The sequence below is a fragment of the Diospyros lotus genome, chromosome 4 (assembly GCF_014633365.1).
Source record: "Diospyros lotus cultivar Yz01 chromosome 4, ASM1463336v1, whole genome shotgun sequence".
In the NCBI taxonomy this organism is placed as follows: Eukaryota; Viridiplantae; Streptophyta; class Magnoliopsida; order Ericales; family Ebenaceae; genus Diospyros; species Diospyros lotus.
Window position 1 is genome coordinate 26,608,827 of NC_068341.1, and position 20,568 is coordinate 26,629,394.

At 41.7% G+C, this 20,568-nt stretch overlaps 1 protein-coding gene across 1 annotated transcript; it reads right to left on the reverse strand.

Annotated features, from left to right (window-relative positions):
- Positions 1 to 289: 289 nt before the first annotated feature.
- Positions 290 to 1,153, reverse strand: LOC127799746 (uncharacterized). The gene is made up of 2 exons (XM_052333974.1): positions 869 to 1,153; positions 290 to 712 (listed from the first exon to the last, which is right to left on the reverse strand). Exons 1-2 carry the CDS (start codon positions 1,151 to 1,153, stop codon positions 290 to 292), a joined length of 708 nt encoding a protein of 235 aa, XP_052189934.1.
- Between the last annotated feature and the right edge of the window lie 19,415 nt (positions 1,154 to 20,568).

The window sequence follows — 20,568 nt, forward strand, 5'->3', positions numbered from 1 at the left end:
GAGGGTCCGAATAGTTGGGATAACTTGGAAGATCCTCCTCAGAGAAAGTGATGACCACCCCTTCCTTTACCGTGCTCTTGGGAGCAGTTGAGTGGGACCTTGGAACTGTCCCTGCCGCCAGCGTGTATAAGATAAACTTCTGTCCCCCCTCCTCGGCAGGCTGCTTTCCTTCTTTCCGAGGCAGCGTTCGGCTTCACTCTCGAAAGCGATCTCGAGTAAGAGACCTCCCTCGATGCTCCGGCTTGGATTCTACCCTGTCCGAGCTCGTACCTCCTCGACCCACGAAATCCTAGAGGTATCCTCGGTTGATAAGCTCTTGTATTTCTTCTTTCAGTTGGATGCAATCTTCAGTATCATGGCCGTGGTCACGGTGAAAACGGCAATACTTCTTTTTGCTTCGAGTGTTGGGTGGAGATTTCAGCGGGGGAGGACGCCGTAAATAATTCTTATCCTCCAATGCCAGGAGAATCTCTGCTCGACTTGTATTGAGGGGAGTGTAATTCACCGGGCTTCCACGTGCACCCCCAAAACCCGGGCGATCGGGAGCTCGGGAGGGGCGATAGTCCGTCTTCTGCTCTACCACCGGCTTTTTCTTCTCCTTTTCTCTTTCCTTCCTGTCAGGTTGTTCTGCCCGCTTCACCTTCATCACTTCTTCAGCGTTGATGTACTTATTAGCCCGGGCTAGGGCCTCTGTGAAAGTACGAGGCGGAGTCTTGGCCAAGGACTGAGCAAATGGCCCAGCTCTCAAGCCATTTTGAAGAGCCACCATTGCGATTCGCTGGTCAAACTCATCGATACTTAACGCCTCTTCGTTGAACCTAGCCACGAAATCCCTTAGGGATTCACCTTGGTTTTGCTTGATGTTCACCAGAGCCATGGAAGACTTTCGGTGGCTCTTCAAGGGAGCGTAGTGAGCTAAGAAACAGGTCTTCAGCTCTTCCCAGCGGTTGATGGAACGATGGGGAAGGCAGGAGTACCGGGTCCAGGCATGTCCTCCCAGAGTAACCGAAAATGCCCGCCACCACATCGCGTTCGACCCCGATTGCACCAGCATGTGAGAGGAGAAAAGCTCGACGTGGTCATAGGGATCTGTACTTCCATCATAGAGCTTGATGGAGGGGATACGAAACCTTTCCGGTGGAACCTCTACCATGATGCCCTTACTCAAGGGTTGGTTAGAGCCGAGGTGGAGCAGCTCTTCCTTTCCCTTCTTGAGTTCCTGGACTTGCTTCTCTAGGAAACGCAATCGTCTCTCCTGCGAAGTCCCCCTTTCTCGTGAGGGGGCAGAAGTGGATCCTGCCGCCTCAGAGGAGTGGATTTCCTGACCCGTCTGGCGGGATTGACGAGGCTCCCAAGCAGGAGGAGGTGACTGATGCTCCGCCCGCTGAGAAGGCACATGCGAACGATGCTGTTCAGTCTGGTGTAGATAACTAGTCAACAACTCAGTTAGCTGTTGGACCTGGTTTTCCAACCTGGTGAGTCGGTCCTCCGGCATTGGATTGGCTGGAGGTGGTGGATTCTCTCCTTGTTGCGGGGCTTCTAGATTGGCTCCGACCTGGCTGCGAGTCACGTCTCTTCGGGGAGCCATGTAGTTAGTTATGACAAGGAGCGAAAGTCGTTTGACACTTGTGGAAAGACCGAGGTCTGAGGTGAAGAGTTGAAGTCCGAAGCACGAGGTGGGGAATGAAGAGGCTAGCGAGTATGGACGTCGGCCCCACGGTGGGCGCCAAATGATGATGGTTTTTGGGACCGACCACCACGTGCCACCTCTACGACTGGACCTCGGGAATGGAACCTCGGACTTGGGGATGTCGGACCTCGGGTGTAGAACCTGCAAGACAATGGAGGGCCGGGGCTTAGATCCCCCGGGGTGGACTCCGACGCTCAAATCAGTAGAGTAAATGCAAGTAGTAGTAAATGAGAGAGCTGTAGAGCTTGAATGTACCTGACGAGAGTCCTTGTCTTTTATAGGCAAACCCATTTTGGGGTACCCGAGATGAGTGGGCACGACTCCCGAGAATCCCGGTCAAGTTGGAACGGGTCTTGCGGTTCGGCCCGGATTTCCCGGGCTCCGTTCCGGAGTGCTGACTTGCCACGTGTCGGTCTCTTAGGTGATCCACGTGGCAGGTGAGACTATCAGCGCGTAGGGGTATTCTAGTAATTTCAGTTGGTGCCACATCAATCTGTTGATAACAGAAAGAGTAAACTCTAATAATGTAATGGATGAACGATCTTCTATAATGACTCAATCAATCATTAAAAGGTTATTAAAGAGATTGAATAGATTCTTTACGATTGAAATAATTATAAAAAAATATGGTGGATTAAAGATTCAACACAATTGAAATGTGAGAGATAATATTAATAATTTCAACTCATTTATATTAAAATAAACTTATATTATATTTTTAAATTTCATGTCACCTCGACCATATGAATTTAAGTTAATTCATATATTTAGAATTAATCAAATACAATGCATTTATTGATGGTTAACCATTGCACTAAAGAAAATAATTGATATTATTCTTAAATTAATTAAGTACCAAATAGTATACTAAATATATTATTGAATGAATAAATATTTCATAAAGACAATACTAAATATATTATTAATCAAGATAATATTTGATGTATACTATATAAAAATTGATGTATACTATATATATAGAGAAATGTACATCTTGATCATGTTTGATGTATTGTTATTCTTAATTCAAAAAGTTATTATAAAATCGATGTTTCTATTCTAAGTGCTAACTAATTAGGGGAAAGGAAAAATATATTTATGTTATGTTTAAAAATAGAAACACTTGCACACTACTAAACTATGGGGGAGGAAAAAAATATAGTAATTTAGATTTTGAAATAAATAAATAAATAAATAAATAAATAATTATAGCATAACTCAAAGTATATCAAGTGAAAGTACAAAAATGACGTCTCCTAATGTTAGCTATAGTTCTCCTAATACACTAGAAGCGATAGTTAATTAATGTATTATTATTTAAATTATATTTTAATTTATAATTTTTTTCATATTTAGTTTATATTTATATATATATATTTAATTTTATATTTTATGCACATGAAATATATTTATGCATATATTTAGAATTTAAATAAATACTCATGTAGACTTTACAAAATTTACTTATAACCACTAAATGTATGTTAGAAGTAGTTTTAAGTTTAAGTTTTGTGTAATGATAAATTTTAATTTTTTATGTAAAATATGAAAATGATATTTTAAATAATTTCTTTATATATAGAGTTTTATAATATTAAAATGCAGTGTATGTTTTATATAAAAATATAAATGAATATAGACATATGATACATCAATTATTATGGAAGTAGTTTACATTTTGTACACATTTAATAAATATTATCAATAGTTAATTATTATACATTTAATATATATTTTAATTTATAAATTTTTATATATTTAGTTTACATTTATATATATTTCATTTTATATTTTATGCACATGAAATATATTAATTTATATATTTAGAATTTAAATAAATATATTTAATTAATTTATTTATAAATAAATAAATTATATTTTATAAATTAATATTTTCAATTCATAGGTGAAAAATTTTTCGATGTCAAAATTCATTTCAAATTTGAGACAGACAATTCTCAAATTTGAGACGAATTTTTGTTCGTTTCAAAATTTAAATTTTTTTTATCTCAAAATTAAAATTCATCTCAAATTTGAGATAAAAATTTTGTCTCAAAATTTTCTATCTCAACATTTGTCTCACCGGTTTTCTTGTAGTGAGACATGATAGGGACTTCCCCTTTTTTAAATAATTGTTAGCCTGTTTGGTCTTTGATAACAGGGAGATCTCTTCTCCGTTTAACAACCTTTCGCAAGCCAATAGTGGTCATTTCTAGATGTTGGCTATCCTTTATCATCTTCATCTCCAACTTTATCAACGTACCCCTTCATGTTATGTAGATCGACATTTGATTGGCTAATTTCAATATTCGAACAACAAGGCCCCTTTGATTATATGGATCCCCCAATTTTGGTGGTTCCCCTACAGGGGTGGAACCTGAAAATATTGGTTGTGGGGGGCGGTGTCAAGGCCCGTTCCAGGATTTTTCCCGCTAGAACAAGAAGTCCGAGAGAAGGTCCATTAAGGATGGATACAGATACTCAAAATTGCTGAGAAATTTCCCTTTTGAATTTGCTCACCAATAATAGGAGCCAAAGTAGATTACATAACACTCAGTACATTATCATCTTGGGCTTACTGCCCATACATTTTCAAAATAAAAGGGCTCTCAGTACATATTATATATCAAATTAAAGCCCTTGAAGTTTAGTTTATGACGCTTCAAACGGATTGCAATTCTGAGTTTTACGTCAAAAGTTATGGCCGAAAAAGTGAAGCATGCGCAGAGTAGTCAAGTTGCAGTTGAGTTGACTCGACAGAGATCCGAGTCGACTCAGCCCGAGTCGACTTGACCTCCTAGACGAGTCGACTTGGCCGAGAACGACAGAAAAAGGCCAAAAACCCACCGAAAACCCACAAAATGGCCACCAAACATTCCAAAACAATCCCAAAACAACCCATGGCTAATCTCCTAACCCCCAAGTTGCTATTCCATGAAATAAAAATGAGGAAAACAAGCCCCAAAGAGACCAAAAACAAGACTCAATGAAGCCATTGAAAGAAACCTACATTTTTTTGAAAAAAAAAAAAGTTGGAAACAACCAACTCAACTCAAGCTTCAAAAACACTACTTAAAGACATGAACATATAATCTTGGCTAAGTATAAAGATGAAATCTTGCAACAAAGGATATAAGAAATAAAGAAGGATGCTTGCACACATAAAACAAGAGTGCAAGAAGAACTTGCCTTAAAAGAAGACTGAAGAAGCTTGCCCGAATGCCAAGAATCCATCTTCTTGAAGCTCCAAATATAACAGAAAATGGAAGAAGAAGAAGAAGAAGAAGAAGAAGAAGAAGAAGAAGAAGAAGAAGAAGAAGAAGAAGAAGAAGGAGAAGGCGCACGGGAGAGAGGAGAAATGGGAAAATGAGAGAAAAGTAAAAGGCAAAAGGGGATGTGGTTTGAGTAGTTTAAGGTTTCCCTAAATCTATATTAACAATAACGATCATATTTTGGGAAGTTGTTACGTTATGTTTTTGGTTTATGTCTGCGAAAATCTCTTATCTTGTGTGTAGTAGTAAAATGTACAGGGAACTTTGTTTTGTCACACATGGGGACAGTTTATAAATATTTGTTGTGTGAAATTTTCTTACGTGCCTAACATGGTGAGTGAACAATGTGGCAGGGTATTGAGCTGGATAAGCTATAATCTTGACATACCGTATGCATTGGAGTAAGCAAGACCTATAGGTTTTCGTGTTTAATTCTTCAAGGTCTTAAAAATGAAGAATGTCTCCATGTGAGGGAAGGGCTTGAGGATTGAATTGTCATTGACCTAGTGTTAAGGGGTAATGGTTGCAACTTATGTGTGATACAACTACAATTAGTGAGCAGTGTAATAGTTATGGCAGTGTTCATGTGGAATATGTGAATTAGGGATATTTGGGTAGCAAATTGTAGGAGTTTAAGGAGTATGTAGTACTCCCAGGTGAGTTAATTGGGCGAGCACGCAACTGAGTTAATGAGGAACTAAGTTAGAATTATATGAAAGACACGTGTCGTTACCTGCCTGAATTTCTGGTTTGGGTTTAAGACAAGGATGTGCTCAGTGAAATAGAGGGGAAAGAAAGAATAAGGGCTACCATACGAATGCATGCGTACGTATATATGTAAAACCTAAACAAGGCTAGACCATATAAAAATATAATGCGATTCTGTAGGCTAATGAGAAGCTAAGGGGAAGAAAATAATAAGAAGAGGGCCTATTTTAGCATAGCAGCGGTTGACTGATGGTAATGAGCTATCGATCGGTCGCGAATGGTCACCCATTTCCTTTTGTCTGTCGACTGTGGTTTTCTAAAACCATTAAAATAGTAATGCGATCAATGTATGTATGAATGTACAGACAAATTCGGTTCGTGGTATTATTATTATATATTAATAGCGCTAGATGATCGTGGATCAATTCTTAAAGAGATGTCCCAGCCTCAAAGCTCCATGGGTGTAGTTTGAGGGCAAGATTAGAGGGTTTCATTTTGTATTTAAAGCTTTGATGCCCTTGTATTTTTTTTTAAAGTGTATGGGTTGTAAACCCAAGCTTATGATATAAAGAATGATGTATAATGTTTATTTTGGCTCCTATTGATAGTGAGTAAATTTGAAAATGAAAAGAATTTCTTGGCTAATTTTGAGTAATATTTGTATCTGTACCCATCTTGTATGGACATTTTCTCGGGTTTCCTATTCTAACGGGTAATCCGAGAGCGGGCCTTGACAGGCGGGGCTTATGATAGTAAAATTTGTACAAGAAATTAAAAACTCAAAAACAAAAGTGAGATATTTAATCCATAAATTGTTATTAGAACTAAAAAGCAAGAAACTGAAATTGAATAACCACAAAAACAGGAAAAGAATTAAAAAAAATTGCCCATGTGTATTTGTATTGGGTCTTTTATTAGTTTATCAACTTAGAAGAACTATTTGTTCAAACCCCAGCAACGTTAATTTCTTTCTTTTTTAAATTTTCTTGTTCTTTTTTCTTTTATACTTGTTGTATAGTTTATTTTTCTTGGCCAAGTTTTAAATGACTAAAATGGACCTATCACTTATTTTTACAAATAAATTTCTTTGAATGCAATTTCTAAGTGAGGAATTTAACTAATTGTATTTGAGACATAAATAGTTTTATATACGTCAAAGTTATATAATTATTATATACAAAATAAGAGAACAAAAAACCAAACAAAACCCATTGCCAATGGGTTCGACTAGCAACATAACTAAACATGATGAGGTCTAAATCTAGAATGCATCACAACAATGGGTTCTAAATCAATGGGTCTCGTCGTCTCAATTATGGAGCTAGCAATTTAGAACCTAGAAAGAGAGAGAAAGATCTAGGGAGAGAAGATTTGCTTGGGGACATTTGTCTTTTACTTAGTCAATATCATTGTTTTAAAAATTGGACTGGACTGGTCGGTCGGACCGGTTTAACCGGGAACCGGTGGCCTATTCAGTCCGATTTGACATAAAAAGTCAAATCTCTTTTAACCCGGTCAAAATTTGGTCGGACTGGTGAACCGGAAACCAAGTTGACCCCAATTTTTTTCACCCTTTCACTTATTTTTAAATTTTTAATTCTTAATTAATTCTTTAATAACATATATAACAATTATATATAAAATATTAGTTGTATATTAGTTAATAATAGCATTTCTCATAATAATATATAGAATATTAGTATTTTAAATATATATTAAAAAATATATTTATATATATTATTTAATTATAAAATATATATATATGACATCATCTGGTCGGACCACTCCGGTTTAACCGGTCGGACCAATTGACCCGTGACTCAATTAATAGGCCGGTTCGCTCTCCGGTCCGATTTTTAAAACATTGATTAATATATGCTTCAAAACAAAAACACTGGGGTGGGATAAAACGCTGCTCAAAGAGTTTTTAAGATATGTAGCAAAAAAAGATCTTTCACTGTAACCTAACATGTCATAAAATTCAAAAGGCAAGAAGGGAGGCTAGAGGCCATCGATACCCTGATTTCTCCTTTTATTTTGTTTGAAACAAAAAAATGGTAGTTTTGGAATGTGAGAAAAAAGGTAATCGTTTTGTGAATTGAGCTTTGTAAAATTTATAATTATTTTATCTATCCATTTTGGAATGCCATCATGGCAATCCTTTGATTGAAGTCCTTTGATACTTAAGGCTTCTTCATTGAATCAAGCCACAAACTCCTTTAGTGATTTTACTTGGGATTATTATCGTTGTGCGGTCCTCCGTCGTTCGTGTTCTCGATTTCGATAAAGGAGATAAATCACAGGTGGAGGCTTTACCTCACTATGTAGGGCAATGAGTCGAACTCATGACCTATTAGTACAAATCCTAGTTTATCATGGCCTAATTACTTGACCTATAATTCTCCTTAATATTACTTGATGTAGACTAGGGCGAAAAAAACACTTGCAGTAATGTGAAGTAAAGTGAGCTAGGAAACAAGTCTTTTTAATTGTTAAAAGTTGGCAATGGAATGGTAAAAGAGGCTTGAGTATCAAGTCCTAGCGCCCTCCTAGAAAGTGGTTGAGAATAACCTACACCACATGGTGTTGGTGGTGCCTTAGAGAAACATGTGAGATGAAAAGAGGTCTACTAGGTCCATAAGGTTAATGACTTTATTCATAGAGTTTGATGGCAGGGATGTAGAAGCACTCAAACAACACCTCAACTATTATGGCTCAGCTAAGAGATTGGTTGGAGCTTGGAGTATGTGACTTTCTCTTGTCTTCTTTAGCTTGATAGTCTCATTCTCCAAGAGTTAGAGCCATATCTCTTGCAGAGTCCCACCTTCTCACGAGGGAAGGCGTTGGAGACCTCTTTCAAGTGGTGTTGCTCTTGCTTAGAATTACAATAGTTCTAATTTCCTTCTTTTTGTTATGTATCTTATTAGTGCCACTTATACTCATTCTGATATATATATATATATCTCCCATGAGTAGCTTGACCAACTGTTAGACTTGACCCTCTAGTTGAGTAAGACGATCAGGCAGAGAGATGGGTTTCTCTGGCGATGGTTGATTATCTAAATTGTTCCTACTTGTCTTGCTACAAAAGGCTTAAGCTATGATGGTTGCGCAATTAAGATCAAGAGGCTCAATAGTGCTAGAAAGTAGATGTATGAAATCTAGACCCATAGTATGTGCTAAATGATGATGGAATAAGGGACCAATCACCACAACTCTCCTTCAATTTGAGAACCTATAAGAAAAAGAAGGGTAATTCCCCCAATATAACCTCTGATGCTATAGTTAATATAATAAATAAGCAACAAAACACATTTAATACTTAAAGGTCTTGTGGGGGTTGAGATAATCAGAGTTATTATCTTTTGAGATTTTTTGACTTCATTATTATAAGTTGTGAAAAAATTTATCAGATAAGATAAAAATAAAAATGAGATGTCGATTATGAATTTTTTGGGTATAAGATAAGTCAAGTAGAGATAGAGTTATTCTCTTTTGAGCTAAATATAGATGATCTCTAGATTAATTGAAGATGTGATGAATAGTTATTTATTGGTAGTTATCCATCAAAATTGAGGTAGGAGAAATGACACATGCCATCTCCCTATCGTTAGTTAATATGCACACATGAAAATATGAAATATGAGATTTGTTATTTTTCAAGGGTGTACCTCCTCATTAAAACCAAATTATTAAATTTGGGATTTCAATTTGAATATATTGCAATTCAAATTATTTTTAGTAGTGAGATTAAATCAAGTGAACAATAAAATTACAGTTTGGTTTGGTTCAAACTATGGTTTGAACAATATAAAAAATATATAAATCAATAAAATAAGTAAAAACAACTAAAATATTTTGAGTAGTTAAAATAAAAAAAATAGTTGTATAATTTATTTGAATAAAATTTATATACAATTTTTAAACAACAAAGGCTAAAAATCCTATCATTAAAATGTTTTTTGGTACTATATATAATTTTACGTTTTGCTTAGACATCCCATTATGCTATTGTTACGGGTATTTCTCGTTCTACTCTGTGTGGGCTGGACTTAATGTAATGATTCGGCCCAAATGCTCAAGGCTTAGTAAAAATTGAACTGAGCTCGTCAAAACGAGAGATAATGCCGAAGCCCAAGATCCAACGTCGGGACCAAGCGAGCTCCCTGTAGCGCATCTAAACTCGTCAGCGTATTCGGGCAGGCCCCCAGCTATGTTCTGAGCAAGTTCCTAGCGATCTCCATAGCTCATCGGCTTAGCCCGTCAGCTCGCATTGTAGAAGGGGCATGTGTCGTGGCATATCAGTAGGCTAAGGGCCGCATTGACTAGACTCTTTGGGCACATTCTCTCGGCCTACTTGGTCTGCCCATGCCAGTCCCATTCTGGCCTTCTAGCAACTACATCATTACAACCGCACCTGAGTTTTCGGACATCCACCTCAGATCCCATCCTCATTAATGATAGATCCCATCCTCATTAATAGGAGATCCCATCCTCATTAATGAAGGTCTCGTCATCGCCTCGCTACGGCAGGGACGCCCCCGCCGGCTACTCCATCCCATCGCCTGTACAAGTACGGAGCATGCAGAGAAGCTTCGGCTCATATATATATCAACAAGCTCTCTTGAGGGCTGGGGTATGTACTCTTTTTCTGAAAACTTACGAACACCTGATAGATTGGCTTACTCGCTCACTAACTTAATATTTGGAATACCTTGCAGGGACGGGCCGGCAACTCAGCAAATCGAACTGGATACCTCACTGTTCCTCTCTTGGATCTACCATACCGGTGCAGGCCTACAAATCTCCGTCGACCAATTCTGAACGTCGACATTTTGGCCCTAGAAAGAGGGCCCGCTCTAGTAAAACATCGATGCCGAAAACTTGAAACACGAGAGGTTTCGGAGCAATGACTAACCGACCTGCAAATCATGCCAACCTTATGCTGGAGATCTCACAAGCTGGGGGAGTTGTGGCGTCCACCTCCATGCCCCCTTCGTCCGAAGCCATCCATGGAGTCCCTTCACGGTGCCCCTACCCGCGTGTGACTCCTACCACCAACGCAGAAGTAACGCAGATGTGGCAGAAATGTCAAGAAACATTAGAGAACACTGTCATGTAGCTCGCTAAAGTAGTAAAGATGCTAGCGCAAACACAAGCCCAAACAGCACAGGCACAGGCGGATGCCTCTCGACCTCCAGGCGGAAGACCCCCTCCAGAAGAAAAAGAAGCTAGAAGGGACACGCGGCTAGATGGCTCGGTCCGCTCGTCCAACCTACACTCTTAAAGGGCGGAAGAGCGACGACACTACGGTGAGGACTTGGGGGTGCACCTCGCCAAATAGAGGACCGGTGCAAGCCCTTGTAGAAATCGCCATGAAGACGTTCATGGAGGAAGTGGCCGGCTTGAGAATCCACGATATGGGGATTCCCTGGTCGGGATCAGCAGCAGCCATGCTGCCTACTACTGCTCCCCTAATTGAGAGAATAGGGGGCGACCTCCCCCGCGAGACCACCATCACTCAGAACAAGTCTTCGTGCGGGAAGAACAACTCCCCACCAGGCGTTCGGTGAACTAGGATCCCATAGTGGGGGAACTACTACTAAGAATTCAACAGCTGGAGGCTAGACATGGGGTGCATGATCGGAGGGAAAGCTGCGAAGAAAGGACCCCATTCTTTAGGAAAATCGAGCTGGAGCCCCTTCCTCGCAGATTCAAGGTCCCCAGCATCCCCCAGTATAATGGGGACAGTGACCCTTATGACCACCTGGACTCTTTCAATGTTCAGATGGACTTGCAAACTTCCAGCTCATTAGCAAAATGCTGAGCTTTCCCCGCGACCCTGGGAGATATCCCCCGGGCGTGGCTAAGAAGACTTCACCCCCGCAGTATTTGCAGTTGGGAGGAATGCTAGAAGAAATTTATAGATCAGTATAGGTCGCTCCGAAGGCAGCTCTCCCCAACAAGGCGAGGTTCGAGTAGGGAGGTGAACGACCAGCACATCAAGGTCGGTATGAAAGTTATAGCATCTTATCTGACTCCCAGGACAGGATCTTTGCCACAGAACGCAACAAAGAGGATTTCGAAAGACCTAACCCCCTAAAGACTCCCGACAAATACAGAACCAAAACTAAATTATGTGCCTATCACAATGAGGTGGGGCACACCACCTCAGAGTGCTAGGCACTGAAAGACTCGATTGAAGAACTGATCAGGAGGGGTCGGCTACGTGACCATGTGGTGCGTCCTAGGGATCAACAGCCCAAACAGTCGGCTCAGCAAAGTCCTCACCGAGCACCAGAGCTGGACCAAACAACTATAGTGAGAACTATCTTTACTATTCATGGAGGGCCCCATATCTCAGGGACTTCTAACAGGTCGCACGAACGATATGTTCAGGAAGCCGGCCACCTTCTGCTTGTCGGGGATGGTAGCCAAGAAGCACCTTCCAAGAAATCCAAAATAGTTTCGGAGGACGTCTCCTTCACCGAAGATGATTCTAAAGGAGTGCACTGGCCGCACAATGACGCCCTCATAATCCGAGCCCAGGTTGGCAATATGGAAGTACGGAAAGTCATGGTGGACACAGGAAGCTCGGTGAACGTTATGTACAAGGGATGTTTCGACTAGATTAGGTTAAGGCCGGACCAGCTGACATCCTCCCTAGAGCCACTTTACGGGTTCACCGGCGATGCAGTAATCCCTAAAGGACGTATAAGGCTCCCGCTAACAATTCGAAAATCAGACCTCCAGGCCACAGTGATGGTGGACTTCCTCATCATCGACAGTCCTTCGGCTTACAACGTCGTCATGGGGAGACCTGCCATGAACGACCTGGACCTAGTTGTTTTGACCAAGGCCCTGGCCGTTAAATTCCCAACCTCGAAAGTGACCGATTGTGTGAAGGGTGAGCAGTATTCGGTAAGGCGTTGTTACGAGGAAGCACTGAAAATAGGGCTCAAGGGAAAAAAGGTAAATATGGTTTCCGAATGGGAGGCCCAAGCCACTAATGGCTAGGGAGTCAGCTATGACCTAGACTTGCGCGACGTGGTTTACGACCAAGCCGCCAGCCTGGCGGACGAACTAGAATATGTGATAGTCAGTGGCCTAGATGTTGAAAAGCACCTCCAAGTGGGCAAAGGTCTCTCCCTCGAGGTAAAAACCCAACTGATCGAATTCCTTAAGGAAAATCTGGACGTATTCGCGTGGAACCACGAAAATATGGTGGGAATAGACCCAAGGATAATGCAGCATTGGCTCAATGTCAACCCCAACCATAAGCTGGTTCGTCAGAAGAGGAGGCCAATGACGGCTGAATGGTATGCGACCTTGAAGGAAGAAGTAAACAAACTCTTAGCCAGCGGATTTATCCGGGAATCCCAATACCCGACCTGGGTCGCAAACCCGGTCCTGGTAAAGAAAAAGAATGGGAAGTGGAGAACTTGCATCTATTTCACGAACCTAAACAAAGCTTGCTCGAAAGACAGTTTCCCACTTCCAAGGATTGACCAACTCATGGATGCAACAGCTAGCCACCAGCTTCTGAGCTTCATGGATGCCTATTCAGGGTACAATCAGATCCCTATGAACCCCGACGAGGAGGAGCACACATCCTTTATGACAGATCGTGGATTATACTATTATAAGGTAATGCCCTTCGGATTAAGAAATGCAAGGGCGACGTACCAACGACTAGTCAACATGATGTTCGGAGATTTGATCGGGAAGACCATGAAAGTATACGTTGATGATATGCTGGTGAAATCCAGACAGGTCACCAACCATGTCAGTGACCTGGGAGAAGCATTCCAGGTTCAGAGGAAGTACCAGATGAAGTTAAATCCGCTCAAATGCTCATTCGGTGTGGCTTCTGGAAAATTTTTGGGTTTCATAGTAAACGAGAGGGGTATCGAGGCCAATCCAGAGAAAATCCGAGCTCTACTTAACATGTGATCGCCCGCCAAGACTAAGAAAGTACAAATCCTGAATGGACAGGTTGCCACCCTCAGCAGGTTCATCTCCAAATCATCTAATAGGTTCATCCCATTTTTCAATGTTTTGAAGAAAGCAAAAAGCTTCAAATGGACAAAAGAGTGCAAGACCGCTTTCCAGCAGTTGAAGGAATATATGGGTCGGGCTCCCCTTATGTCAAATCCAAAAGAAGGAAAGGAACTGATCGTATACCTGGGGGTGTCTGAACATGCAGTTAGCGCCGCATTGGTGCGAGAGGAAGACCGGGCCCAATACCCAGTATATTACGTAAGCCATAGGCTACTTGACGCTGAAACAAGGTACTCCCCCATGGAGAAGTTCGCCTTTTCCCTGGTGATCGCGTCCCGAAAGCTCCGCCCCTATTTCCAAGCTCATCAGATTAGCGTGTTGACTAAACATCCACTGAAGCAGATTTTACAGAAGCCTAATTCATCCGGCCGCCTATTCAAGTGGGCTATTGAGCTCGCCCAATTTAACATAGAGTACAAGCCAAGGACGGCCATAAAGGGTCAAGTACTGGCAGACTTTGTTGCAGAATTCACAGGGTTAGTGGAAGAACCAGCCCCCCCAACCTCGTGGGTTTGGGAATTATTTGTTGATGGCTCTTCCAGCGAACATGGGTCTGGAGCTGGCATACTCCTGGTGAGCCCGGAGGGACATAAGATCCCCTATGCACTGAGGTTCAGGTTTAAAGCGACCAACAATGAAGCTGAATACGAAGCACTACTAGCTGGTCTCCCCTTAGCAAAGGAAGTCAAGGCAGAGCGATTAAAAATTTTCAGCGACTCCCAGCTCGTGGTTTGTCAGGTACAAGGGGAGTATCAGGCAAAGGGCCTAAAGATGGTAGCGTACCTCTAGAAAGTTCAGGAATTGTTCCACTTCTTCGAGGAGTGCGAAGTAAGTCAAGTACTGCGGAGCCAGAACTCTTACGTCGATGCCCTAGCTCGTTTGGCTTCAGATGGAGAAGCTGACTCATTGGGAGCCATCCCCATAGAGTTCCTAGAAGCACCGAGCACAGAGGAAAAAGCTGAGACATTGACAATTGAGCTAAGGCCAGATTCATGGATGAAGCTAATCGTGGACTATTTGCAAGGAGGACAGTTGCCAAGCGACAAACTAGAGGCACGACGTCTTCGAGCCCGGGCGGCCAGATATTGTATCTGTGACGATATGCTGTACAAGCGAGGGTTCTCAGTCCCGTTACTTAGATGCATCGATGAGCCTGATTGCCAAGTGATTCTCAATGAAATCCATGTAGGCCACTGTGGCAATCATGCTGGGGGTCATCCTTGGCTCAGAAGGCATTTCGCTAAGGTTTTCACTAGCCTACCATGAAGCGAGCCGCTATGGACCTAGTGAGGAGGTGCGACGCATGCCAAAGGTTTGCAAAAGTGCCACGAGCTCCCCCCGCCTATCTTCAACAAATGAGCAGCCCTTGGCCTTTCGCCATATGGGGCATCGACCTGATCGGGCCACTTCCAATAGCTCGTTGCGAGCGTAAGCATTGTTAGTGTAGGTGCTCTAGACCCAATCAGATTGGGCATGTTGTACACTGACAATTGTAATCATGTTATTATTTGAATAAGGAGTTATTCAAATTCACAAGAAGTCATTCTATTAGTTTCTTGTTATTATTGTAATAACAGAATGAAACTAGATAGAAGTCCATATGATGTATACTGTGAATAATCTATAAAGATGTGAGATGATGCATCACAGTTTCTAGACATCATTAAACGTCCCAAGTCGTAGCAATGTCAAGAATGGACATTGACAATTGCGGTAAGACTTGTATGTGCTATGTTTTTGTTATGTGATAACAATAGGGGTCTCACACCCATAGGCATGGGGATGCCTAGACAAGTACATAGGTGACCAATGTTGGAGAACGTGTCACTGGACATGACTCGCCATGAGAATCCATTTTGGTTATATGTTGATGGAATTCTCATACGAGATGGGTGTAACTAATCCTTGGACCTGAGGTTGTCACGGTCATCTCATAAGAAGACTGGTATGCTTTGACATCGTTTCGATGGGCCTAGACAAAGGCTGCACGTGGGCGATCGTTGGGTATATCATGAGGCTTATGGAGATGGGTGCATAGCCAAGATGGGACTCGTCTATCCCTTGATAGAGGATGATGTATCTAAGGCGCCTTCGGTGGATATTCACTTTAAATCCATGGCCATGGTGAAAGAGATCAATAAGGAGTTATTGATTCACTTTCTATTAAGTGAAGATATCCGAAAGACCGAAGAAAACTCATGTGATCGTTATCAAGCAACACATCGCCATATTTGAGATCACATAAGATACATTGACGAGAGGATCGTATTATACGGTAACCATGCTCGTGAAAGGTTATTTGAGGATTATGAATCCTTCTGAATAATTGGGTAGGCATGATGCCTTGCTAGAGGCCAATCTTGTCTTATGTGTTCGTACCAACACATTGCCAACATATTCGGAAGCCTAATGAGTCATACGCAATAGGCACGGTCCCTGGCTTAAACCAGGAGAGTGGACGTATGGTTAAGTGGGACACTTCGGCAAGAAGTTGTGCCGTCGTAGGTTCTCACGGAAAAAGAACAAATAGACGTAATGACGTCGATATGACGAGGAGTCGTCATAATGGAAAGAGTTTCCTAAAATGGAATTTGATTAAATTAGGAAGGAGTTTCTAATTTAATGATTTTCTATTTGTTGGAGTGGCAAATAGGAAATAAAATATTTTTGGGCTTAAGTTAATATTTGGAATAAATTAGATTTGGGCCAAATATTAAAATAAATATTATATTTGGACTAAATTAGATTTGGGCCAAATATTAAATATTATATTTGGACCAAATTAGATTTGGGCCAAATATTAAATAAAATATATTTGGGCTTGAATTAGATTTGGGCCATAATATTTTATTTAACTTATAAAAGGATTGGGCCATTTAATTATATTTCTAGTTGGACTAGAATAAGCCCACTTAAGATTCTAATTAAATTAGAATTAATGGGCTAGCCCAATCCATTAGGGTTTTAGAAACCCTAGGATATTTCATTATAAATATCCTTTTATAGGTTGCCCATTAGTGATGTGATTTTTGGTGTCGTTTTTCAAGAGTTGAAAAACGCATTGCTGTTCACTCTTCCCCGTTTCTTTTGGGCATCGATTTGAAACGTGGGTGTTCTTTTACCGTCCATACACAAGCCGCGCAAAGGAGAAGGAGCTAGCACTCCTATTCCGCTCTCCTTGCCAACGGACGCGTGCCGCGTATCACAAGTTAGAGGCCGGACGCTTGGACGGCTCGAATCCGCGAACGACTCGATAATCTAAAGGTTAGATTTATTTATTTGTTTGTGAATGATTTGATTTCGACGTTGATCCAATCGCCGGGATCGGGGTAAGATTCAAAATTTTTGAACTACGCTGCTTGCCCCGTAGCGATCTTGCTTCACTTTCAAGCATGCTATCGTGGCCATAGATTACTTCACCAAGTGGGCAGAGGCAAAGGAGCTCGCACAGATATCTACCATAAAGGTAGAAAACTTTGTATGGAACAACATCATCTGCAGATTCGGTGTCCCTCAACAAATAGTCACCGACAATGGGACCCAGTTTACTAGTGTGTTGTTCATACAATTTTGCGAGTCACTGGGGATCAGGAAAAGCTTCACAGCCGCGGACCACCCATAAGCCAACGGTCAAGTTGAAGCCATGAACAAGATAATCAAGTCACAAGCAAGGACAACTTGTAAGCGACTTGCCCAACCTTCTTTTCCACAACAAATGGGCCATAAAATCGAGGTGCTAGCTTCTCATGAGGACGTGCAACCAACGACTTGCAGCGATAGGGCTTGATCTTCAAGTAAACCATGTCTCCAACTTCAAATTGAACATCCCGCCTTTTCCCATCTGCCCCTTCCTTCATCTGAGCTTGAGCCTGTAGCAATTGAGCCTTCAATTCCTTCGACATCTGATCCCTCGCAACCAACTGCTGCTGCTCCACTGCTGATACCGGGGTAGAACCCCTATCGAACCTCAATAACCTCAACGGCTCCCATCCATAAACCACCTAGAAGGGAGTAAGTTTGGAAGTCGTGTGGTAAGAAGTGTTATACCATAACTCTGCCCATGGTAGCCAGTTGAACCAAGCCTTTGGTTTTCTTGACGTAAAGCAACATAGGTAGGTTTCTAGCATCCGATTTAGTACTTCCGTCTGCCCATCCGATTGGGGGTGGTAAGTTGTACTTCTGCATAGCTTCATACCCTGGAGGCAAAATAACTCTTCCCAAAAATAACTCTTCCCAAAAATAACTCTTCCCAAAAATGGATCAAGGCACCCCGTGTAGGCGTATCATCTCCTTCACAAAAATCGCAGCCACACTGCCAGTAGTAAAAGGGTGCTTGAGTCCTATGAAATGTCCATATTTGCTCAATCTATCAACCACAACCAATATCGTGTCCATATTTTTGGATCTAGGTAACCCTTCAATAAAATCCATAGTTATATCTTCCCATACCTGACTCGGAATAGGGAGTGGTTGTAAAAGGCCTCCCGATGATAAGACTTGGTATTTGTGCTGCTGACAGATGGCACATTGGTTCACATAGCGATGAATATCCCTCTTCATTCCAACCCAATACACATTCGCTGCTATCCTCTTGTATATCTTCAAGAACCCTGAATGCCTGCCCAAACTCCCATCGTGCCCCTCTTGGAGCAATATAGGAATCAAAGTCGATCCTTTAGGCAAGTATAATCTGCCCTTGAATAAGAGTTGATTATTGGCCCACTAATAGTTGGGTTTTGCCGAAGGATCATGCTGTATTTCCTGGATGAATTCCTGCAAAATCCACATCTTCCTCCGCTTCCTTAGCCAGCTGTTCAAGTTGAATAACTTTCGAAACTGTTATCGCAAAAAGACCGACTGAGTGATTGATCCTAGAGAGGGCATCTACTGCCTTGTTCTCCCACCCGGGCAGATATTGGATGTCAAACTGATAGCCCATCAGTTTCAGCAACCATTTTTGGTGTTTGGGACTCACTAAACTTTGCTCCATTAGAAACTTCCGGCCCAATAAATAATGCCTCCATTTTTGGACATCGAACACTATTGCCATCAACTCCCGCTCATACACCAACTTGTTGCAGCCGTTAGGATTAAGTGTATGGCTGTAAAAGGCAATCGGGCGATGCTCTTGTATTAAAACAACCCCTAAACGTGATCCAGATGCATCCATTTCCACCACAAACTATTTAGTGAAATCAGATAATGCCAGCACTGGTAAGGAAGTCATAACTTCCTTCAATTTTTGGAAAGCCTTCTTAGCTGTTTCATCCCAACTGAATCCGTTTTTTCGTAGTTTTTCTATGAGAAGCCAAGCCAACTTCCCATAATCTTTCACAAACCATCTATAGTACCCTGTTAGCCCTAAAAACCCCCATAATTCCTTTATCGACCCCGGCCTTGGCCACTTAAGCACGGTCTTAACTTTGGACTGGTCAGCAGCCACCCTTTCGCGTGAGATGACATGGCCCAGGTACTCCACTTCCTGTTGTCCAAATTGGCATTTTTTTCTGTTTGCATAGAGTTGGTTTTCAGCCAAAACCTTCAACACCTCCTTCAGATGCAGCTCATGTGCCTCTAAGTCATTGCTAAATACCAAAATATCATAAAAAAAAAAAAAACCAACATGGATCATCACAACTGACCTTTGAAGATCTCATTCATGAGGGACTGAAATGTTGTCGATGCATTGGTCAGCTCGAAGGGCATGACCAGAAACTCGTAGTGCCCCTCGTGAGTACGGAATGCCGTCTCCGGCACATCTTCTTCCTTAACTCTAATCTGATGGTATCTGGCCTTCAAGTCCAACTTTGAAAACACCATGGCCCCATGCAGTTCATCTTACAACTCATCAATCACTAAAATAGGAAATTTATCCGGCACCGTTACTTTATTCAAGGCTCGGTAATCTACACAAAATCTCCATCCTCTTTTTTAACCAACAAAACAGGGCTGGAAAAGGGACTAGTACTAGGTGTAATGATCCCTGTAGCGAGCATCTCTCGTACTAGCCTCTCAATTTCATTTTTTTGAACATAGGGGTAGCGATAGGGCCTTACGCTTATCGGGGAAACTCCTAACTATAAGTTGATAGCATGTTCTCATGTCTTTCTTGGTGGCAGCTCTTTTGGGTCATTAAATACTTCATTGAACTCGACCAACACCTGCTGGATACCACCATGTATGAGAGCATTAAACTCCCCACAGTCTGCCGACAAACACCCTAATTCAAGAAGCACACCCTTCCCATTGTCCTTTAGTGCTTTCATCATGGCTTTTAATGTGACAAGGGTTTTGCTTAAACTTGGATCCCCTTGCAACGTAACCATCATTCCTCCTGCATTGAATCTCATAGTTAGGGATTTCCAATCAACCTGTACCATGCCCAAGGTTGCCAACTATTTCATTCCTAGGATGACATCCAAGCTGCCCAGCTCCAAGGGAAGAAAGTCTTTGGTTATCTCTAGGTTTTAAAGAGAAGAAGTACACCTTTTAGATTTCGGCCCCCTGCACAGCAACCATCGTACCCATTATCACTCTGTAGCCTGCTGTCTCTGACCTTGGCAGTACCAGTGTTTGTACCAGCTCAGCTGCAATGAAGTTATGAGTAGCCTCGCTATCTATAAGTACCACGACCTTTTGGCCAGCAATCTGCCCTCGCACCTTCATGGTTTGGGGTGGGGTAAGTCCCACCACCGAATTCATAGACAATTCTATCACCTTTCCCTTAGCCACCTGCGCCTCCCATTCACACCCTCCTTCCGTCTCCTCTTCTTCCCCCAACTCTTCCCTCTCTTCGTCATAAATCACCATTACTTGTAACTCCCTATTTTTTTAGCT